This window comes from Schistocerca nitens, chromosome 1, assembly GCF_023898315.1.
Source record: "Schistocerca nitens isolate TAMUIC-IGC-003100 chromosome 1, iqSchNite1.1, whole genome shotgun sequence".
NCBI classification, from domain to species: Eukaryota; Metazoa; Arthropoda; class Insecta; order Orthoptera; family Acrididae; genus Schistocerca; species Schistocerca nitens.
The window spans coordinates 960,476,408-960,502,316 of record NC_064614.1 but is presented as its reverse complement, the minus strand read 5'-3'; the positions used below and the strand labels follow the sequence as shown (position 1 = coordinate 960,502,316).

The following is a 25,909-nucleotide window of genomic DNA, read 5'->3' as shown; positions in this document are numbered from 1 at the left end:
TACTGGAAGCACCTATTATCAATTTATGCCTCAGGATAATGATAAGGCTTCATGGTAAGAACATAGACTATTTTTCTTTGCTTTTGCCTCCTCATGGAATTATCACACTCAACTTCACAGGAGATCTCTCAAAGCTACTTCTTATCTGGTCTAAGCTGAAGTGACATTTCAATTTTTCTGAGCACCCAAGAGCCCGCTCCTGTTTAAAAGTATGTTCAAAGCCTGGTCTTCTGTACAGGTGTAAAAACCCATCCATATAATTATAATATACAATTATCCTCCCAACCTTGTACAAAAACAAATTTCCCGTGCCTTATCTTTCCAGTCTCCCACCACCTCGCAAAGTCCCACCATCTGGTCACACTGGAGCATTCCCCTCGTAACTCAGTACCGTCCAGGACTGGAGTAACTGAATTACATTCTCCAACAGGGTTTTGATTACCTCTCATTATGCCCTGAAATGAGAAATGTCCTGCCCATTATCCTTCCCACCCCCCCACAGCGGTATACTGCTGTCCACCGAACCTACACAATATACTCGTCCATCCTTACACAACCCCTGCTCCCAATCCCTTACCTCATGGCTCATACCCTGTAATAGACCTAGATGCAAGACCTGTCCCACACATCCTTCCACCACCACCTACTCCAGTCCAATCACTAACATCGCCTATCCCTTCAAAGGCAAGGCTACCTGTGAAACCAGTCATGTGGTCTACAAGCTAAGCTGCAGCCACTGTGTTGCATTCTATGCAGGCATGACAACCAACTGTGGCCAAGAAACAAGTGGACCACCCTGTTGCTGAGTACACTGACAAACATGATATTCTTCATTTCAGTGACAACTTCACAGCCTGTGCCATACGGATCCTTCCCACCAACACCAGCTTTTCTGAATTGCACAGGTGGGAAATTTCCCTGCAATACATCCTGTGGTCCTGTAACCTTCCTGGACTCAACCTTCATTAGTCGCTGTTCTCACCCATCCAGCCTCTTCCCTGTTCCCATGCCAACACTACACAGCCATCATTCCACCACCACATCCAGTCTTTTTATTTCTCTCCTTTTCCGCGATTTCCCCTCCCCCCCTCCACACTTCTCCTTTACCCTCAGTATAACCTGAAGCACTTCACTGTCCGCCACCCCCAACATACTATCCCTCCCCCTCCTCGCTCCAGCCTCCTCCCTACCCCCATCCAGTTGCCACTCCTATCACACACTGGTGCTGCTGCGCGCAGTATGGTTTCAGCTGTCTGAGACTGCAGTCGTTTCTGATTTGCATGTGTGTGTGTGTGTGTGTGTGTGTGTGTGTGTGTGTGTGTGTGTGTGTGTGTGTGTGTGTGCATGTCTGTCTATTCTTGACAAAGGCCTTAATGGCCGAAAGCAATAAGTGTGAGAGTCTTTTTGTTGCGCCTATCTGCGACTCAGCATCTCTGCTATATGGTGAGCTGCAATTTTCCTTATCATAATATTGTTACATTCCATCCTGAATTTTCCATTGTTTGATTATGCCCATTTGTCAGCTAGGCAAACCTGCTCAAGAGGTCAATTCCAAACCAGTGAAATGGAGCAACGGCAGGAGAAATTTTTAATAAATATCCTGGGAGTAACTGAGGTAAATACTTCTGTAACTGAAAATGGAAAAGGCAGATACAAGTACAATAACACACAAATCAAAGATGGGGGTAGAGTGACATAAAATCTTGAGGAATTGGCAAATTTTGTGAGTAGCAAGAAAATCTTGCTAAGACACATGTAACAGCACAAACACTTTCCCAGTTATGTTTCTCACAAAAGAGCTTGCTGGCAGGAATACAATACAGAAATTAAAGAACAAGAATTCAGCAGTCATAGATGAAGTTGCAGTCTCTGTTCTGAAGGCATGCATGGTTACCATAGAAGCCTCATTAACAAATGTAATATATGACTCATTTAGTTCATGTATTTTTCCAGAGGACCTAAGAACACATTATTTGTGACCATATTAAGAAAGGTAATGTGAAGAGTATTGAAACCTTCACACTAGTTTCACTGCTGTCTGCATTCTCAAAACTAACTGATAATGAAAGATACACTAATGAGACACTTGAAAACATAAAACCTTTTTAACTGAGTGCTATCTGGATTCTGAAGTGGGAGAAGTACAATGTCAGCCATTACAGGGTTCACAGAAATGGTATGTGAAGCTCTTGCCAAGTGTGACTGTGTTGAGGCATATTCTTAGATCTGACTAAGGCTTTTGGGACTGTTTACCATAAAATACTACTGAACAAGCTAGAATCATTGTGTGTACGAGGAATAGCTAACAAGAAGTTCCAATCTTACCTGGGAAAAAAGGTGTGAAAGGCAGAAATAGATCCCAAGTCTTCTGATGATAAAATCTTAGTAAAACAATTGTCAGACAAGAAACATGTAAGCACAGATGTTTTTCAGGCTAGTGTATTGCGTCCAGTTCTGTTCATTATGTATGTCAATGACCTCCCAGGCAGTATAAGAGAACAGGCAAAAATCATCTTTCCTGATGACGGCGACATCATAGTCACCCATAAAACATCACAATTTCCATTGGAAAAAGCAAAATAAAATCCCCAAGGATGTTTACAGTTGAAAAATCTGTAATAAATTAGTAAACAAGCTCCTCGTCCAGGCCTTGATGGTCCAAGGGATGTCGACTGTCTGCCACAGTGTCCTCTGCTTTACAGCATCATGGCTGCAGTATGGAGACACATGTGCTCAGAACTTGGCTTTCCAGCTGTTTTCCTGACTTTCCAGACTGTGGAGCCTCTAATTCTCATTTAAGTAGTTCCCCAATTGGTATCATGAGGCTAAGTGCACCTCATACTAGTTCTTCCACTGACAAAAAATCCTTGTCAGTAGCAGGAATCAAACCCAAATCTACATGTACATCCACACTTACATCTATATTCTGCAAACCACCATGAGGTGCATGGCAGAGGGTACATCCCGTTGTACCTGCTATTATGGTTCCTTCCTGTTCCAGTCATGTATGGAGCATGGGAAGAATGATTGTTTGAACATTTCTGTGAGTACAGTAATTATTCTAATCTTATCCTCATGATCCCTATGTGAGCAGTATATAGGGGTACTAGTTATTCCTACAGTAATAATTGAAAGCCAGTTCTTGAAGCTTTGTTAGTAGGCTTTCTTGGAATAGTTTATCTCCATTTTCAAAAGTCTTCCAGCTCAGTTCCATCAGTATCTCTGTGACACACTCCCACGGATTAAACAAACCTGTGACCATTCATGCTGCCCTTCTCTGTATACATTCAATATCACCTGTTAGTGCTGCCTGGTATGGGTCCCATACATTTGAGTGATATTCTAGAAACAGTTGCATGAGTGGTATGTAAGCAATCTCCTTTGTAGACTGATTGCACTTTCCCAGTACTCTACCAATAAACCAAGGTCTACCACGACTGAACTTCTGTGATCATTTCATTTCATATCCTTACAAAGTGTTACACCCAGGTATTTGTATGAGTTAGCCAGTTCCAACAGTGACTCACTGATATAGTCATAGGATACTACATTTTTTTCATTTTGTGAAGTGCAAAATTTTACATTTCTGAACATTTAGAGCAAGTTGCCAATCTCTGCACCATGTTGATATCTTATCAAGATCTGACTCAATATTAATACAGATTCTTTCAGGTAGTACTTCATTATAGATAACTGCATCATCTGCAAAAAGCCTAATTTTACTATTAAAATTGTCTGCAAGATCATTAATATAGAACATTAACAGTAAGGGTCCTGACACAGTTTCCTGTGGCATACTCGAAGTTACCTCTACATCTAATGATGATTCTCTAACAAAGATAACATAATGTGTCCTCCCTACCAAAAAATCCTCAATCCGGTCACAAATTTCACTAGATACCCCATATGACCAAATTTTTGACAGCAAGCGTAGGTGTGGGACCGGGTCAAATGATTTTCAGAAATAAAGAAATACTGCATCCACCTGGTTGCCTTGACACAAAGCTTTCAGTATGTCATATGAGAAAAGTGTGAGTTAGGTTTCACATGCTCAATGTTTTTAAAATCCATGCTGGTTGGCATTGAGGAGGTTATTCTGTTCAAGATGCCTCATTACATTTGAGGTCAGAATATGTTCTAAGATTCTACAACAAATTGATGTCAAGGTTATTGGCTGATAATTTTGTGGATTACTTCTACTGCCCTTCTTGTAGACAGGTGTGACCTGTGTCTTTTTCCAAAAACTGGGCAAGGGTTTTTGTTTGAGGAATCTACAATAGATTACAGTTGAAGAAGGACTAACTCAGTTGGAAATTCAGTACAGAATGTGACAGGCATTCCATCGGGCTGTGGAGCTTTGTTCAACTTAACGATTTCAGGTGTTTCTCAACACCACTGACACTAATACTTATTTCATTCATCTTTTCAGTGGTACGAGGATTAAATTGTGGCAACTGTTCTGGGTTTTCCTTTGTAAAGGGACATTTGAAAATGGAGTTAAGCATTTCAGCTTTTGCTGTGCTACCCTCAATTTCAGTTCCTATCTCATTTGCTAGGGGATGGACACAAACTTTGGTGCCTCTAACAGCCTTTACATATGAGTGAATTTCTTTGGATTCTGTGAAAGATCATTTGACATTTTTCTGCTATGGTAGTCATTGAAGGCATCACACATTGCTCTCTCGACAACCAAACGTGTTCCATTCAGCATCTTTGTGTATAGCCATACGCTTTGTTTTACACCTATTATGCAGTAATCTCCAGTTCTTTAGAAGATTCTTTACAGTGACTGTATGTGATGGAGGTTCCCTTCCATTACAAGCTGTTCTACTGGGTAAATATGGTGCAGTGCATGGTCAATTATTCTTTTAAACTTGAGCCAGAGTTGCTCTACATGCCCCTGCCTTGTGCTGAGAGTTTCAAATTCTTTATTGATATATTAGTTTAAATGTGAACATCCTCAAAGAGGTCAGGTCTATGTGTTGCCATTAGATTCAACATATTTCCATTACGAGTGGGGTTCCTAACTATCTTTTCTAGATAGTTTTCAGAGAAGGCATTTAGTCAAGTTTCACAGGATGTCTTATGACACCCACCACTAATAAAACTGTAATTTACCCATCCGAATGGCAGCCATTGATGCTGACCACTCAGCTATGGGGGTGGACTGTAATAAATTATTATTAAACATTAAGGAGACAATATGCATGCACTTCAGCATAAAGAGGGAAAACAACTTTGTTGCATTAAGCATAGAGGATAAATCTATAGATTGTGCAACAAACACGAAATTCTTAGGGATGAGTATTGATTATCGGTTAACATGGAATGAATAGGCAAAGATACTAGCAAAAAGGATTTCATCCGCATCTTATGCTCTTCAGGTTCTCCCATCAGTTAGGAATGGCCAATGTCTTGACACGTGCTACTCCTTGTGTACATTCAATTTTAGCTTTGAGATTTGAAGGCACAAATTGTATTTTAATTTTCAAACTGCAGAAAAGTGCCATAAGAATAAGACTAGAAAGTGTAGCTGGACTCATTGTAAGGAACTATTTAAAAACTGGGGATCTTAACTGTACCAGTCTGCTGTGCATATCAGGAAAAACAATAATAATTATTTCACTAGTATTTCTATACATAATAATGAAATAAGAGCCAGTTTGGGCATAATTTTAGTAGGGAAAAACAAATAAAAAATTCAAAGGAAAATTTTTGTCAGGAATAAATTTTTGTAATAAATTGCCCAAGGAGATGGAAAAGACTGGTAAAAAAAGAAGGAAGTTTAGGCATCTTTTGTAAGTAATGCCTACTACACAATTAAATATTACTTAGAGGACTCAGAGTAGGGGTTAATCGTGAAAGAGAAAACTATAACACTGACACATTACAATACATGATCACAATGTGATGTTTTTACCAGCAAAACATGTCCCAAGATAAGTGATATGTTGTCATTCTCCTGAGTTCAGTATTTCAATCATTTGGGAGATGCTGGCTTAATTTTTCATGCAGACTGAGGGGAGGACATGAAGACATGCATGAGGCATAGTTGTATGTTTACAGGCCTGGAGTCATTTTTTCAAACAAACTGGAGTTAGTGCAACTGCATTGCAGAATGTCTGTACTCAGGGAGACACCAGGAGGTGACCTCAGTGTGTAAAGCAATGAAATGCAGAACTGTGTTTTATAAATTGTGTGTAAATCAAATAACATTGTACTCTAGGGACCAGCCAAATGAGGCAGTGCAGTTGTTAAGACAATGTCACAATATTTGGGTGGATTGAGTTTTCTCTGTCTGGCCATACTGACTGAGGTTTCTGTGGTCTTCCTAACTCATTTCAGGTAAATTCCAGGATGGTTCCTCTATCAATGCCACAACTGACCATCAGTCCTGTCCACATAAAAGCATACTTATTTCATGACAAATCCTATATTACTGTGAGACAATTCTTGATGAATAAATGTATAATTGACATTCCTTAAAATTGTTTGCATAAAAGTTTGACAGATCGGTAGAGACCTCCCCAATAATATCTACTTCCAATTTTGTTGAGGATCTATGAAAAACCCAGACCACCTGATGTCAGAGCATTGAGAAAATACTTCAGTGTGGATGGTAACAAATCAGCTGGGATGATGAGAAACCATTTCTGAACCGTTGGGTCACAATTCCTTTTATATAATGTTCTGTGCATTAATCTGAATTTACTTTTGATAGCTTCTTCCTTCTCTAAGGCCACTATGATCTTCAGTAATGCTGAAAATTCCCTTTGTTCAGCTGGAATGTTCGTTAGTGCGGTGATGACTGGGATATCACCAACACTGTAATATTCCCACAATGGATTCCATGAAAAGTAGTTGGCATCCTTGTCTGCTTTCATTTTTTTGTATTCTATGGTGACATAATATTCCTGGAACTTCAGTCTCCACCTTGTCAGGCATCCTCATGGTTCAAGCTTGTTAGCCAGAGTAAACAACGATGGTCAGTCACAACACTGAATGTTCTGCTTTCTAAATAGGGTTGGAATTTTGAAGCACTGTTTCTTATCTATACAGTAATTGTTCTTGCAATTGCTGAGCACTATGGAGAAGTAAGCAACCACTCTTTCAGCAGCTTCCTACAGTTGCATCCATCCCATAGTGCTAGCTTCAATGTGTAGTTCCACATCAACATTCTTGTGAAAATGTGGTTGTGAAAATCATTAAGGATACAGAAAGAGTTTACTTGCTCATTGTTCCAAGAGAATTTGACATCTCTGTGCTGTTCTTTGCAACTGAAATGCTTTTTGAAGTGTCTGTTGTAAGAACACACTATGGGCAAAACTCTTACTTCACCAATGCACTGAGAAGTTGGAAAATATATTATCACTGTTACATTTTCAGCAGCAGGACAGATTTCATTTCTGTTAGTTTCTCCAAGATTTATATTTCTTGCATGATGTGACGTACCTTTTCTGGTTCAGATGAATATCTGCATCATTGACACACTCCAGCACAGATTTTTAGTGGCTTAGATGCTCTACAATTGTCTTTGAGAAAACAACAACGTTGTTTAGGTAGCAAAGACACATCACACATCATGAATCCAAAAGTGTGCAATGCCCAATTGCACACTCCATCTGCAAGTTGCCAGTCTGCTTATACATAGTGCAGAAATCCTTTACTCTCTTCCAACACTTCAAGGTGTTCATCCTTCATGGTGATTTAGTATAGCCACTGTTAATTGAAGCAGAAACATCATTTGCCATCTTTCTCATGAGGACTGTGGAGGAGGACCATGGACTTCCTGATGGCAAAATGATGTCATCTCACAGCATCTTCTCCACATCCTGAATTATTTATTACTCTACTAGAAACACCCTCTGTGAACACTGACTGATAGGTGATGAGCCCCCATGTGTAGTGTCTCACTTTGGGTGGACATAATTTATTCAATGAAGATTTGATATTGTTTCTTTTTTACCTTTTCATTGCTTGATCATTTCCTTGAATGTTTCTATGAGAGACTTCATCTCCTCCTTGCTTGATTGTTGCTGTAAGGAAATGTAATACTGTTACTTCTATTTTTATGAAATAATATTTGAACATCTTTCATATATTATAACCCATTTATTGTCAATTAACATATAAAACATCAACTGGATAGCATCAAACTTCTGTCAAAATAGAACATCCAATGTGAAATTTCTACACGCAAGTCTATCAAAAAAGCAAATTAATCTGAATGACAATGCATTAACATTTCATTTGTTTTAGTGAACATCATGACTTGTCAAGAATATATGCATTCTATGAGGACTTCATGCTTCACCGAAGTAGGCTGTTGATGCTAGGAGCCTCTATATTTATGTTTGCACAGATACTTTCTCTAGCAAAGTTGCTGTGATGAACCTCCCATCTTGAAGACAGGCATCATCCCTTCGCATGGTTCATCACATGTAAATAAAATAACTAATCCTTATAATAGTTATGCTCTCCTTGACAATAAATTGTTTCATGGTTTTTGTTTCTGAGTAAGAATGTGAAGAGAGTCATATGACTTCACTTGAGTAGTATGTAGCACCACATACCCACCCACTTAGACAAGTGATTTGGCAGTAAATATTGCTACTTTTCTTAACTCATAGTTAGGACTTCTGTCATTTTGCAATCAGTTTACATTGGTAACAAATTGTTTTGATGAATGTCTCTAATTACTGATGCATTATAAAGTTAATAACCACTAACTTGTAACAAAGTAATTCACCTCTCATTTTGCATGATTAACAATTCTACAGTAGCCATGGCTCTGCTTTTATTGAAGACCTTTACATTTGTATGCAACATTCTCTTAACGCCTTTTAATGGCACTGCTGTAAAGTTGTAGTAATGTCCTTTCATGACATTAGAAGACAGAATTTTTAAAACATGCAATTTTCATGAGAAAACAATAGATTCTGGCTGCCTTGTCCTTTTATAATAGTTTTACAATTTTGTCTTAGTAATTATGTTGGTGGAATTACATTCTGAGTACTTTGAAATCTTAAACTTTTATTTTGTAACACCCTTGTCTTTTAGACATCTATTATTTGTATTACAAAAATTCAGACACTCTTCATAAACTCTCTTTAATAGTTTCCCGCTCAATTATTTTTCTTCACTTTTCACAAGGAAAGTTTCCATCTGCACAACATTGGAGCAAGTCTCGAAACATTAAATATTGTATTTCTGTTGAAATTATCTTTTGCACCTATATCCTCAGACACATTTCACTCCTCCTTTACTCTACAGAGATGGTGTCCCTATGTGCCAAATCCCTCCCCTACCTTAGCACATGTGTAGACCCTACTTCCTTGGTACGTGTACCCTATTTCCTCCCATAAAACATGTATTATGACACAGCATCCTAAGTTCTATCAGCCTGTCTTCTTCAAAGAGCACAAGAGCAACTGGAAAACAAAATTAGTGAATACCATGGTGGGTTTTGCCCCAGTAGATCCTGCACAGAACAAATTTTCAATCTAAATATCGTGCTAAAATACAAAGCAGTCAGAAACAGCCCAATAATTTGCACATTTGTTGACTTTAAAAAGGCGTACAACTCAGTTGACCGACAAGCACTTTTAGATATCCTTGAAGACCAAGGGTTAGATCCAAAAACCCTTAACCTCATCAAAGAAACATTGACTGATACTACCTCCAAGGTGAAATTCATGGGTGAAATATCCAAGCCCTTCCTGATCAAAACTGGCATCTGACAAGGCAATGGTCTGTCTCCTCTTCTATTCAACCTTGTGCTGGACAAGGTCATCCGCAAATGGGAAAATGAATTTAAGAACAAAAACTGCTGGAAACCTATACAGATGAAGTGAGTCAAGAATGACATGAGAATTTCATGTGTAACTTTTGCTGATGACTTAGCATTACTAGCACATGATGAGATAACAGCAATCGAACAAGTTGAAACCCTTAAAGAACTTGCAGAGAAATTTGGTCTGTGAATATCTTTCCTAAAGTCTGAGTTCATTGCCACAAAAACTGACATCCAAAACTTGACTATAAAATACAGTCATATCAATGGAGCCCAATATTTTAAATTACTTATGTGAAGTCCTTGAACCTATAGGATGAGAGAAAACAGCATGGAACATTCGCCTCCGAAAACTAAAGAGAGCCTATAGAAGAAGCTACAAGATGTACAATAAAAAAATGCTTGTCCAAAAACACTAAAATTAGGCACTATAATATAGTATTAAAACCTGAAGTCCTGTGTTGTTGTTGTTGTTGTCTTCAGTCCTGAGACTGGTTTGATGCAGCTCTCCATGCTACTCTATCCTGTGCAAGCTTCTTCATCTCCCAGTACCTACTGCAACCTACATCCTTCTGAATCTGTTTAGTGTATTCATCTCTTGGTCTCCCTCTATGATTTTTACCCTCCAAGCTGTCGTCCAATACTAAATTGGTGATCCCTCGATGTCTCAGAACATGTCCTACCAACCGATCCCTTCTTCTAGTCAACTTGTGCCACAAGCTCCTCTTCTCCCCAAGTCCTGTATGCCAGTGAAACCCTGACAGTCCACATAAAAGGTTACCTAGAAAACTAATTAAAGGAAGAACGTAAAATCTTAAAAGATGCTACAGCCAAAGAAAACAGAAGAGGGCTATAGACTACAATCTCGTCAAACAACTGAAAAATTGTCCAACCTTGCAGCAGACATTAGAAAAAGGCACGTCTCTAGGCTTCCCAAAACAACACGTATGCACAAATTCTTAAATACACAGAAGGACTTAAAACATACCCTGGATACAAGAGGTTAAAAAGGACCTACAAAAAGCTCAGATAAATTATTCAGATATTTTGGATAGAAAGGTAGTTTAGCAGAAAGTTGACAGATGGTAAGTTACGTCAGAGAACAAAGCTCCGAAGAAAGTCAAAACAACATGGAGAGCCCATGCAGAAAAAATTAGAGCAGTGTGGAAAAAAAGGGAAAAGAATCAAAAAGTTTTGCCTGATCCAACATGGTCTAATAACACAAAAAAAGTGTACTGCACCCATTGTACTAAGAAGTGGATAACTGCAGAGTCAGCTGTTATGTACCACTTCCAGTGTGTGAGGAATATCATTGTAGCTACACTTACATTGTAGAAAATTTTTCTTTTGTAAATAGTTCTGATTCTATCAGCTGTCTCAATAATACAAATATTTTACTTTTGAATTATTGAGGTAGTTGGTACCACCAGGACTTTTTACAAAAGAAAAAGTTCCTACAAAGTAAGTGTGACTACAATGATATTTCTCACACAGGAAGTGTTACATAACAGCTAACTCTGCAGTTCTCCACTTCTTAATACAATGGGTGGAGTACACTTTTACAACCACTAAAAGTGCCATGTTACCTGCTTATCCAGCCTGATCACAAATACCTTTCTGGTAGTTAAAAATAGTTGAAGACAATGTGATTAAAGTATACAGGATAGTAGGAGAGGAGGATCCTTGTATGGAAAATGAAGCATGAAGAAATACACCTTATAGGTGTCAGTCTACAAAATTCACAAAGAATGTGATTCCCATGAGGGCTTTTTTTCCCTCCATGTCATACAATCCAACTTAAATAAACATATTACTCTTGCTCTTCCCCTTTCATCGGTAGTTTTCTCTTTTATTGCAGATGTTAAGCTGTGATTATATTAGAATTTTATGTTACAATAAAAAATAAAACTTTCCAGATAAATCAACATTAAGTACTACTTAACAACTGATCTCATTGCAATTAGTGCTAAATTATTTACACATTTTTCCACCTAGTTCACTCAGGGCCAAACATTTTTCCACTCAGGCAACTTTTGTTGAAACGATTGAGCCCCAGTCAACTTTATGAGCAATTGCCCCAAGTAAGGTAGGTGTGTACATGTCTATGGCTGCCTGTGGATTAATAATGATCTTGAAGTTGCCATAGAGCCAAAGTGACCAAACAGCTTCTTTACAATCACTAAGAGCGTAGCTCATTCACATGAGGAGATTGGTTTAATCACATCCAACGACAATAAATGATCCAGCTCCATCTTGACTTAGTCACATAAAGCTCCTGGTACTGGCCACACCCAAAAAAATGAGGGTGGATGGAGGGTTTGAGGGCCATGTGTGCTATGAAATTTTTGCACAACCTAACCCCACAACATACAGATCCAAAAACTCAGAACATGATGAATCCAACTTGTGTTAAGGCACTTGGTCTGACATCATATGCACCGCAACTGCAATAGAAAAACCAAAAATAGCAAAAGCCAGTAACCCAAACATATTTTCAGTACTTGCATCAGTAACCACCAATTATGTAATGGAACAAGTAATTAACTTGGAAACTGTGTTGACTGTGAACTAGTGAAATATAGGAATATGCTGTTTGTTATAGCTTACCAACTGACATTCAATGCACGCAAATGTTAGGGACCTAAGCCTGGCGTATGTCTGGGAGTTGAAAAGGGATGTGTCAACTTGTGGGCATAATGGCTGATCCATCAACCATACTTCAATTAAAAGTTTGTTTTGGCCTGCAGACAATGGCAAACACAACAAAAAACAGTATGAATATTGATGTCCATTGAGACCTGCAGTGATTCTTTAGAGAGTAAAGATATTGACATATCACCACTTTTTTTTACATTTATGGAAAGAGGCTGACTGCTTGGGGTGAGCTGTCCACTCATACTGTACAAAACAAGAGAGGCATGAAAGAAATGGTGTTTACTGGAGCTAATGCCAGCAATGTGTTTGTCTGCATTGGTGCGGTTGGCTTGTGTGTCCTGCAGCAGCCTCCTCCTCCCCCAGCACGCCAGTCTCCTTGTGCTGGAGCTACACATTGTAACAACAGTGACCTCACTCCAAGTCTCTAATTGACAGCCTGTGGTGTAAAAGATCTAACAACTGTGCAAAATTCAAAATTTGCTTTATTGATGGGTCCTCAAACTGGAGGGTATGTTGACACACCTCCTTATCAGGTGCCAAATGAATGACTGCATCTCAGACCATGGTATCCACATAAAACTCAGAGATTTAACCATGACAAATCAACACTTGTGACTGAGGCTGTGAAGCTTGGCCACACCAGCTGGATACAACTGCTGCAGCTGTTACAACATTGGTAGAATTCAATGCACAGCAACCATATTCATAGACTTGCAAGGTGTATAAATGGATAAGAAAAAAACTCCTGGATTTTCTGGTTAAAAATACACTTTTTTCCTGGTGAAAAGCCACTATAGCCCATGTGAAAGTACATTTTTTTCTCATGTTAAGAGACAATATACTTTCCCTTGGAGCTGTAAAACTTATCAATGGTAAGGGTTTTAGACACCTGTTTAGAACTTCCCAATATTTTAGGAAACAAAATCCAGCAAAAACAATGCATTTTAGAAAGATCTTTGATGCGCAGCAGCATATACACTGCATATTTTCGTATTATGAAAATATAAACTTGAATTCCACCAAATGCAGAACAGCAACTTCTGAAGCACAGTGCTACTCGCTTTTGACAGCCAATCATAGCTCACATCACATGATCTCACCAGCCAATACAGCAGATATTCACAGCATAGGACATTTGATGTAATCACTGATAACAACATCACTTTTAAGTAGCATAAGCACATAAATAGAAAAAGTTAATGGTTCAAATTACTATACATACAATATACCTACAAGAAAAGCTAATCATTCACATATAACACCGGTCATCAAAAATTTTTTGCTGTTTTTTCAAGGGTATGGTTACACAAGATCCTAAGAGCATGGCATAAATTGCAGAGCTGAATATTCCATTTCTGACAAGCACTGTTGTGCACTCAACACTTTGTGAGTTACATGTCTGAGAACATGTTCTGTCAATCACTTCAGCTATGTGCAAAAATACTCAAGAACTCCCTTTGCATTTTTTTTTTTTTTTAAAGTATAGTTATACGTTTCATTATTGCATAATTTGTAATTATGAAAGGTCTAATATCAATATGAAAAAACTAATGTTGGCTTGGTCTTTTTTACTGTGTGGGTGTTACTCTTTAAGATATATTAAACACAAATTACCAGTAAAATTTTAAACAGCAGCATAAATGGCTGTTCTTCTGGACCTGAAATTTTGCTAAGTGGCTGGTCCTCAAAATGTTAAGTTTTGATAAGAGTCAAGCAATCTGTGATTTAAGAAATTTCTCAACACTTAACATAAGAAAGGAAATTTACTTTGAAAGTAACACTTCTCAAACCACCATTCACAATATTTTCCTGTGACCTGTTAGAAATGTAAACAGTTGTTACATCACACCCATCAAAAGCAGTTTATTATTATGAAGTATTGCATAGTCTTCATCCTAAAGCCTTTGACAGATTTTGCAGCCAGCAGATGCTTGTGTGTGCAGTGTTTAGTTTTTGTAAATGGTGCTTTTTCTTTACAACTGAAGTTTTATTTTGGTGTTATTCTCGCATTGCTGCAGTATTATTCTGCATCAGTGGGCTAAAGTGAAATTCTTTGTTTGAGTATCAGTTCCTACCAGTCAAAATTACAAAAATTTGACTGAAAACTAAAACAATGAAAAATTCACATAGTTCAAAAAAATTCCAGGGTTTTTCCTGAATTTTTCTCTGATGAAGAAATTCCCATGTTGTTCCTTGATTTCCCAGCTGTCCCAAGGTATTTACACCCTGACTTGTGATGAGAGGAGGGCAGTATGCAAAACATGTCATTGATTGAAAATGGTGTTGGCTCTTGCAGAGGATCTAATTGGCACAATAAGTGATACATACAAGGGGTATCCATGATAAGAAAATTATCTCACAGACCTCCCTGTCAGCCATCTGGTATTCCATGAAATGTTGATAAAGCTGCTACTCATAAACATCCCAATCATCCACGGATTCATTATAGGGTTGGAATGGTGGAAGCTGAACAACCGACAGCAGAGCCTGGGTCGACATAGCCAATGACTGTTCCAACATGGCTGTATTCATCTGCTGTTTTTGCAGGAGTGACTGGAGCAGAGCCTCCATGAAAAAGCCAAATGGCAGGAAAATCACAGGAGACAGAACACATGAAAATCCTACCCTCACTTGTTTCCACTTGTATTTTAACAAGGAATACAATGAAATACACGATTACAAAACAATTATGACTTACTAGGTCATGGAGTGACAACAATGAGATTACTCTGGATGTAGTTACAAGTAACAAATACATTTGACAACTTAGACCCCAGAGGCCCACTAATGGCCTTATAAAGATGCTGCATCCATCTGATGCCACTGGAGCCATGCTTTGCACACATGGCAGAATGTGCTGTGCTGCTGCATCTTGATGGCACCATGAAGTTGTAGAGCAACCACCACTTGTTCTGATAGCTGCTGCATAGTCATAAGTCACAGATCAAAAACAATTGTCTCCTGTTACAGCTACCAGCCACCAATCTTCCAACTTGCAGTCTTAATAATCTGCCTTGTCATAAGTGGTGCCATCAGTTTTAACCATCTTTCATCAGTAATAGATTTCTTATTAATATCTGGTTTTTAGTGTGTGTATTGATATGTGCATTAATTCTTGTCAGTCAATTACTTATCTGGTTGTCAAGGGCAACAACATAATTTCACAATAATTCTTCTCTTAAAAATTGTTTGTTGTTCTCAAATAATTATGTTTAGTAAGCATTCTTATCACTGTTGTTTCTGCCTCTCCTTCAGAAATAATTAGAACTGCATATAGCACTAAGGCACAGCAAATGTAATGTCTTCATTTGATTGGAGTGAATTGTTCAATGAAGTCTTAATATTGTTTCTTCTTTAAGTTTTTGCTGTCAGTCCTTGCCTTGAATGCAGGATGAAAGACTTCACCTCCTCCATGCTTGATTATTTCTGTAAGGAAATGTAACATTACTACTCCTACTTTTCTGGAACAATATACGAAAATCTTTCATATATGTAATCCATATATTGTGCATTAACATTTACAACATCAAATGGATGTCATCAGGCTTCTGTGAAACCAGAAAATCCAACACAAAACCTCTGCATATAAGTCTAAAGAACAATAAAATCTGAATGACATTCCATTGACATTCAATTTGTCTGAATAAATTCATGACTATTATCAGGAATATATGTGATCTCCAAGGGCTTTGATCTTTTCCAAAGTAGGCTGGAAATGCTAGGATCATCTATATTTGCATCTGTGCAGATACTTCCTCATGTAAAGATACTGTGATCAACGTCCCATTTCGAATAAATGTAGTAACTTGTTCTGTGGTTTTAATTTGTAAGGCTCATTCATCAGTAAGAATGTGTAAGGTTACACGTCACTCCTATGGAGAGACATGTGACATCACAAGTGTTGATACAGTGTTTCACACAGTCATGTGGTCTTCCTTCATTTGTAAGGCTCATTCATCAGTAAGAATATGTAAGGTTACACATCACTCCTATGGAGAGACACATGACTCAACACTCCTATGGAGAGACACATGACACCACAAGTGTTGATACAGTGTTTCACGCAAAGTCATGTGGTCTTCCTAGCAGAGCTGTGCGTCGTGTCACATTTACCCACCTGAGCCCAGCTGTGGCCAACCACTCCACACCGTGAGTAGTCGAGCTCAGCTGTACTACCAACATAGTGTATGGACTGCAATGCGCCACTGAAGCCCACAGCTCGTCGGGTACCCAGCCGAGCCTGGGTGTCAACAAGTCTTGGTGCAACCAGGACACAGACAGGGTTGGGAAGGCGGGACTCACTGGCCACACACATGCTGAATGTGGAATTGTGCTTTCTGAATTGTCTGTACTACTCTTAGAATCATGAAGGTTTGATGTGGTAAGGAACAGGGCATTCTTAACCATTTACAAAGAAAATTAATGCATAATATAAGATTACATTGGATCCTCACCACAGTATCCCAAAAACACTGATGGATGCCTGACATGCAGCTGCATCACCAATTCTTTTGTATTCATTGGTGCCTTGAAAATGTGGCCTGTTTGTATATGGGTTCCCATGCTTCAAGGAGATGACTGTTGCAAAGCCTTATTGGTGCTGTTGCAATGTCCAGTGTCTGGGATATACAGCATCCCCAATAAACTATCACATAAAATTCAGAACAATGTACCAGTTATAGTAGCACGTTTGCCAAGAATAACAAACACTTCACACTTAAAGCAATTTGTTAAGGACACATGGAAGTACATATGGAGCTCAACAGTAGGCCTTGGTAGAGAGTGTTCCTGTTCATACATTGAATGTCCTGATTACAATACCATGTGAAATATTAGTCAATTTGTGATTGCATTATAAGATTATTCTCGATTAACTACATTAACTTACGTACCCATTTCTCACCATTTGCGGAAAGTTTTAATTTTATGCTTTAACATGAAGAAATCTGTGGCTTTGGCTCTTAAAATGCTGGGTAAGGCCAATGGTGAGGGAACTATTAGTGGAAGAACATGCAGAGCATAGTTTTCAATGCCTTAAGAATGGTGATTTTGATGTCAAAGGCGGTGGAAGACAGAACATTTTCGTAGCTACTGAAACAGATGAAGACAGTCACAGGACATCATTACTGAAAGCAATTGATGCATTTGAGCCCAGCACTGAAACACAAATGGCCACAATACAGCGATAGACATGTAAAGGTAATTTTGCAGCAGGTCAGTGCTCGGCCCCATGTTGCAAAACCTGCCAAAATATACATGGAAACGTTGAAATGAGAGGTCCCATCCCTCGTGCCGTATTCTCCATGCATTGCTCTCTCTGACTACCACCTTTTTTGATCAGCAGCATACAGTCTGGCTAACCAGCACTTCCAGTCATGTGAACAAGTCCAAAATTGAATCAATTCATGGATCCCCACAAAAGACGCCCAGTTCTTCCGCCTCGTGATTTGTATGCTATCCGAAAGATGGGAGAATGTAGTGGCCAGCAATGGGCAATACCATGAATCATAATTTTTTGTAAGTTTTTCACAATAAAGTCTCGAACAACAACAAAAAAAAAATGGTGGAAGCAAAGTTGTAGACCTAGTACATAAATAAAAAACAATAATGAGTAGTTTCCTACTTTAAGTTTTTTTTAAATTTCAACTGCATATATAAAAAGTAATGCACTCAGAAGAGGAGAGGGAAATTAAATCAAACTTTACAGGTTGAGAGAGTAGGTGATGTTATTTCAGTGATTTGCAATATCAAGTCAAACTTACAGAGAACTCGGCAGTATGAGCTCACTTGTAAGTGTGACGTTTCATCCCCTCAGCTTGGCTGCAAGTACTGATTCTGTCTGGAACAGTATCATAAAGCTGTTGCATCCTCTTCTGAGGCAAGCTGGCCCACAAATGCGTAATTGGTTCTTGATATCCTGGATAGTGCACTGGGACATAGTTGACACTTTAGCTGGTTCTACATGTGTTCTACAGGGGACAGATCTGGGGATTGACTACAGGAATACCTCAACATCATGCAGACAGTTCACAGACACACATTCCATATGAAGACATGCATTGCCCTGTTGAAACAGCAATTCTGCCACATGAGAGGTAACTCATGAGGATGTAGGATGTCCATGATGTACCACTGTGCCATCAGAGTTCCCTCAATAAGTCATAGCCGATGGTTCACCACACCATGACCAGTAGTAACACCACAGTGCCTCTCCAAAACATTGGAAGAATGAGACCTAACCCACGTCTCCACCATACTTTCCTATGATCCTCATTTAGGGTAGTGCAGAACCACAATTCATCACTGAACACAATGTGATGCCATTCATTAGCAGTCCATGCTTCCTAATCACGGCACCACTCCGAGTGCAAGTGTTTGTGTTGTGGTGGTATTGGCAGCCTACACATTGGGCAGTAATTCCTTAGTCCAGCTGCTTCTAGTCTCCAAGCAATGATGCAAGATGACACAGAATGTTCGAGGGTGTTCATAATTTGTTCTCAGATGGCAGGCAAAGCTGTGAATGGGTTACAATGTGCCTGGTGCACAATATGGTGATCTTCCCTTATGGTAGTTAGACATGATTAACCAGAAACTTGACAAGTATGCCTGCCCTTGCATTTCCCTACATTTACACGTGGGGCCATTATCACATTCAAATGCCCTGAAATTCTGAATACTGCACAATTCAACTATCTGTCCAAAGGAGACCCACAATGAGGTCCCTTTCAAACTCTTTCAGGTGCTGATAAATTTGTCTGACATGAGCAGGCAGCAACTCTGTGTCTTTCACAGCACTCACTAAACATCAGATACTTTTCATGCCCCTTATATACTCTGTCCAGGCCTAGTAGCAACACTAAACACCAACAACACTAAATACTCTGTTGGTCTTACTACACATTACAGAGAATTGCCACTCTAATATTTACCTGCCAATGGTATGTATTTGTATGAAGTTACATTGACATCTGACCATTTCTTCTAACAAGGGAACCTCCCCATCGCCCCCCCCCCCCTCAGATTTAGTTATAAGTTGGCACAGTGGATAGGCCTTGAAAAACTGAACACAGATCAATCAAGAAAACAAGAAGAAGTTGTGTGGAACTATGAAAAAAGTAAGTAAAATATACAAACTTAGTAGTCCATGTGCAAGATAGGCAACATCAAGAACTGTGGTAGCCTACGGGCGCCATGGTCCCGTGGTCAGCGTGACTCGCTGTGGAACTAGAGGTCCTTGGTTCAAGTCTTCCCTCAAGTGAAAATTTTACTTTCTTTATTTTCACAGTTATGATCTGTCCGTTCGTTCACTGACGTCTCTGTTCACTGTAATAAGTTTAGTGCTGGTGTTTTGTGACCGCACCGCAAAACCGTGGGATTGTTATTGAAGGCCCGAGCTATATTTGCTGGATTCATATTGCCCACGGAATACATCTCACGTATTTAATGCACTCTCATCCAAAGTAGTGAACAGTCAACTGCCAGCCATGGAGCCTTGTTAGCAGGAACACTCTCTCTTCCGTGCGCTGTAGTCAACTGACTTCGTGTGTTTCGATGTTTGTTTAGGTGTGGTGTCCCCATACTACGGCGCAGTTACCTTGCATCGGACGGACGGACTAACAGATAATAATTGTCTGAAAATAAAAAAATTAAACTTTCCAGTCAATGGACGACTTGAACCAAGGACTTCTCGTTCCGCAGCCGCTCACGGTAACCACGGGACCACGGCGCTCATGAGCTCTTATTCTCCTTGATGTTGCCCATTGACTACTCAGTTTGTATATTTTGCTTATTTTTTCATAGTTCCACACAACTTCTTCCTGTTTTCTCGACTGATCTGGATAGAGTTTTTCAAGGCCTATCCACTGTGCCAACTTATAACTAAATCTGAGGGGGGTGCGATGGGGAGGTTCCCTTGTAAGCACTTCAATTTCATGTCTGGTAGTGTATTTTCAGGGTCTTATATGAATTGTCGAATACTATATGGACACAAGAGCCTAAATTATATTTTGGTTTGTATCTGAATAGTGAGTTCCTCCAGTAGAAATCCCTGGGTAACAAATGAGATATTGAATTTAATTAGCAAAAGGAGAAAATATAGAACTGCAAAAGAAGCAGGCTGAAAAGAATAGGGATGTCTAAAAATTGAGAGTGGTAGAAACTGAAAACTTTTTAAGGAAGAGTGGGTACAGGAGAAAAGTAAAATTGCAGAAGCTTCTGGAAAGATAGGATAATTAAAGAAACCTTTGGAGAAGAGAGAAGTATTTGTATGAATATTAGTATCTCAGTAGATAACCCAGTACTAATCAAAGAAGGGAAAGCTGAAAGGTGGAAGCAATATATAGAAGGGTAAACAAAAAAAAATTAACTTGAAGACAGTATTACGGAATAGGAAGATGAAGTAAATGAAGATGAGATGGGAGATATGAAGTGGTGAGAAAAATGAGACAAAAAATTGTAAGACAAAAGTGGAAACAAGACCTTAAATCCACGACACTTCCTCAAAACAGTGAGAAAATCATTTCTTAAAACTTAGAAATTTGTTAGGATTGAACATTAATTTAAATAAATCTGTTCTTGGAAGGAGTCTGCTTTGAGCAAAACACATTTTTTTTTCTTTTCTTCTGTTACCCTGGACATGCCAAGTGAGGTTTCAGCATTATCGGAGGGCGTTTAGCTTCTTTCTATTAAACAAAAGGAAAAATGCTCTTTACTACTTGAACACGTAGTAACTCAATTTTTTAAGAAATTATTTACATATTTGGAAAACACAAAATTTTGTGTGTATAACTAGTTACCACATGCTGTGGTTTTCCTTTTTTTTATGTTTTGCATTGCAGTTGTTTTCCTTTCACAGTTCGTCATCTGCAACCATATAAAACTTAGTGTAAAAATGTTATTTATCTTGCATTTTATAACTGGGAATGCTGTGGCAGCAGACACCTTCCAGAAACAAATTTATTTGAAACCAAACATGGACAGAAGAACTTGTCTCAATATGATTATTAACTGAAATGTTAGCGAGCCTTTTATGAAGGTATTTGTCTGGAATAAAGCCATGTACAGAAGACTATAAAGCATTGTCAGTTTGGTAATGGAGGAAAATTTAGGGGTAAAAACTGTAGAGGATGCCGAAACCTTGACCATAGGAAGCTACAGAGATGAAGAAGCTTACACAGAATAGATTAGTGTGAAGAGTTGCATCAAACCAGTCTTTGGACCGAAGACTGCAACAAAACTAGTGATGGCATCAAGTTTACGCATCTGGTATGTGTGAAAATCTTGTCAGATGAAGCCATCTCGTGATAATCATTCCTACATTTTGTATTCAATTATCTAAATCATGTCTCTGATTAATTTCTTGTCTGAATAGTTTCTTATTTGCAGATAAGCATTTAAAAACAGTCAAGCTTCTGTTGGTGGGAAACGTCAGCTGAATAGTTCTTCCCAATTTATAAAATCGCCAATCCATCCATCTATTATATTGTTGTACAGCTTCAAAAAACTAAGAACTCTGTTAGTTGTAAGACATATAGCAACATTCAGTGTAAACAGGGCTCTATTCTTATGGCATGTTAATGATTGTTCTTTGATAAATTTCAGTGCAGAAGGCAAACAGCATCCAGTTATATAACTGCAGGAGCAGCAGCTGGCTGGTTTTATGTAATGAATCCTGATTTAATGAGTGGTAGTTCAAATACAAAAATAAACCTTTTTCATTGGTAACAAAAAAAATAGAAAAATTCAAAATAAAAAATTTTATGTTTTGTCTCTAAGCTCTATTCGCGATTTTGACTTTTATTTGCCCAAAAGAAAAGTGGTGAGGCATTGAAGCAAGATATATATTTATTTATGTATTTACGCAGGATGTGGGCTATATGGCAGCTATGCTTTTGGATGTCACTCTTGCTTCTGGCTGAAGCAAGAGGCAGTGGCCGTGGTGGCAGGGGTGCCAGTGCTGCAGGGCGCGGCTTCAGTAAGACCGTGTGGCGTGGAGCAGGCCACCAGTATGGCCACCATCGCGCCTACTACCGGTCTGAGGCTATTGGACAACCAATATGTATTACTGTCACCTTCTGTCTGACATTCATTTCTGGTTTCACAGTTTAGAATTTTATAGCTCCTGTGAAAGAACATTTGTCATCTTCATTCTCATTATGAAAAACTATATTTAATTTAAGCATACAAAATTAACTTCATACTAAAACTTCAAAAGATTTGTGGAAAGCAACCTTTCCATGTATTATGAGATGTCAAATGATGGCAAGATGAATTTTAGTATCAACAAAGGCATGAATATTTTGCAGGTTATGGCTTCTCTGTACATTATACTGACAATAGACAATCTTATTATTAACTATAGGTATATAAGACAAGACAATTAACATAAAGGAAAAACACTTCTTTCACTGAAGAGCTCAATTTATAATAGCTTTATACTTAAGATTGACATTTGTATAAACAAAACATCAGATTGACATTTGTATAAACAAAGCATTGTTCTCATGAACAACATCATGAATACACAAATATTACAGTACAAATCCACAAAGAATTGGGTTTCAAAATGTATGTGCTTCCATTTTTGTTGTAACATGTTATGACTGAATATACAATTTAAGATACAGATTAGTGATTGAGAGATTGATAACACTTATTTCAGTAATTACTATATGTATAAGTATATGCATGTTCTTGAACATGATTAAGATCTCAATATCAAATGTAGTTTAGTTTCTTTCATAGTATTGTCTTTCTGTCAATCACTGAAGTGACCATTTGAGATATATCTTTACCTGAAACACCTTACAGTTGGGGAATTTGCTATCTTCTTTTTGCATATATATATACTTCAAACCTAGGAATAGTTATGAAATCTAATTTGTATCAGTGGTATTGTAAATAAAATCTGTAAAATTCTTGTTTACAACTGCATTTCCATTGTATTTTTGTCACTATATAAACAGTCATTTCAATGAAAGTCTATTTATAAAGTTATATCAGATGATTGCATTATTAATTCATACACTATAAACAACAAGTTCCCTCTCCCCATCCATGATATCTTGCAAGTATTTAATGATTTTGCTGTGTGGAGTAAACTGACTTCCATTCCTCACAGTTTATAGTCTCCATAGAAATGGTGTGATAATGACACATACAAGGTGACAATTATTAAACTATATGAAATAAAATCATCATAACTTCTGAACAGTTTGCTTGAGGATGTTCAAACTCCACAGTTGACTACAGGGCATGATGGGAATCAGTATGTGCATGATGGTTTGGATTAGTGATGAAGTCCACTGTCATTTGGATGGGTTCATCAATAAGCAAAATTGATGCATTTGAGGGACTGAAAATCTGCATTTCATTATTGAGAAGTCTCTTCACCCTGAATGGGGGACTGCACGGAGTAATCAGTGCGATATTCCTTGATAGCACAGTGACTACTGAAGGTTTTGGAAAATGATTTCATCCCCATTATCCAAAGTGGTCCTGATTTCGACAGGATGCGGTTCATGCAAGACGGAGCTCAAACCCATCAAAGCAGGAGAGTGTTTGATGTCTGGCATAGACCTCAATTGGCCACTGTATTCTTTGGATCGGAACACATGTGATTCCTTTTTGTGCCACTATAATAAAGACAAGGTGCACAGCAATAACCCTAAAACCATTGGAGAGCTGAAAACAGCCATTCAGGAGGTCGTCGACAGCAGTGATGTTCCGACACTTCAGGGCATCATGCAGAATTTTGCTATTTGTCTGCACCACATCGTCGCCAATGGTGGCAGGTATATTGAACATGTCATAACCTAATTCTGAATATCTTTAGTGACATTTACATGTTGAATAAGGTGTGTGCATGTTGAGATTGTACCTAATTTATGTTTTTTCCCATATAGTTCGGTAATTGTAACCCTGATATAACCAACGCAAGTCCAAAAAAGACATTGCATTTTGCCAGAATTTTTATATAATTGGTACCCTAAATCTGATTATGTTATCTTTCTCTGTAATAAATATTTCTTAGTAATAAATGATGGCAGCAAAGTGGGAGTGCAGTGACTGGTTCCTTAACTGCAACTTTGTTAGATGCAACATTTACAGAGTACAAGCTGAGTACATGTAGCCAGTTTTCATAGAACACAGTCTTTATTGATTCCAACATGAACAGCAGTCAACTGAAGTCAGAAAATATGTATGCCATTTTGACAGTGATAATGGCCCACTATGTCACTATGGACAGGGCCGGTTCAAGACCTTTTTCCACATAAATGACTAATAATTTGATGCCACTCCTCCATTTTTTCCACCTCATTTGACATCCCTCCATTCTTCCTTACATTCAAACATACCATTTGCCTCCCCCCCCCCCTTCTTCTGACCCCCCTTATGCTTTAGTTGATATTCCTTGTGTGCTCAGCAAGTCCTTTAAAAATAAATCTACATCTCGTGAGTGTGTAAATGGGTTGTTTTCACTACTAATTTGTACACCTTGTGTCATGTTGGCAGACACTACACTGACTTACAGAGTTCTCACAATCTTTTTTCTGTATGAACATTTGAATGCCTTGTTGACTAATTGCATTGTCACATTACCATTTGTGGCAAATTATATAGCAATAAAATAGTATGCGGCAAGAAACAAACTATTATGAATGAGTGTGTTGTTTGTGTTAAGATTATAACAGTTCAGGTGCCATAAGAAATTAAATTTTTCAAAAATCTTCCTTGCATAATACTGGAAAACACTGCTAAGGAATAGCAAGACGCAAATGTTCAAGTCTTCTTAATAGCACATGTAGAAATAACGATGCAAGCTTCACTAAAACCAACAAGAAATATGCCAGTGGCAGGAACTCTGGGAGACAAGTTGAAACTGTGAACCTGTACTTACTGTACTAAACCTTTACACTGTTGGTAATGATAACTATTTATTTTAGCAAGGTGTCAAATACTAAATTTCTGTAAGAACATGAGACAAGCAAGGATTAATGTTTTAAAGGTAAGAAATGGGTCAAAAAGTGACCAATCAGAATATTTCTTGATGGAAACAAAGAGTTGGAACTGATACTGCAGAAGGTGTTTTTGGTACGAAGGTAGAAGGTAGCCAGGGTAGGTGGAATGAGTAGAGCAGCCAGTGGGGCACCAACTTTTGCTGAGGGAGACTGCACACAACACCTGATGATGCCACATACAGATTGACTCACTAGGCTGTCTTTTCTGAAACTCTGAGAAAAATTAAAGTTATTCCATCTCATATCACCTTCTATACAGTAATTAGATGGACCTTGGAGGCAAATATGGCTACTATTTTCTACATTGTGTATATGAGGCTCTTGACAGTCATCTTGAAAAATAGATCATAGCTTTGTAGTGATGGCTCATTGTTCTACTTCAGTACTTCACGGTGAAAGTTAAACATAAATATTCGTGCACAAAGTGGGACTTTTTAATTGA

At 38.3% G+C, this 25,909-nt stretch overlaps 1 protein-coding gene across 1 annotated transcript in view; it reads left to right on the top strand.

The window, feature by feature from the left end:
* LOC126214768 (uncharacterized) overlaps positions 1–22,936 on the top strand; it is a 46,599-nt gene extending 23,663 nt beyond the window's left edge. Inside the window, exon 4 of the mRNA XM_049941469.1 lies at positions 22,312–22,936. Coding sequence (XP_049797426.1) covers positions 22,312–22,529 — 218 coding nt within the window. The 3' untranslated portion in view covers positions 22,530–22,936. The remainder of the gene's footprint in view (positions 1–22,311) is intronic.
* The last annotated feature ends 2,973 nt before the right edge of the window (positions 22,937–25,909 follow it).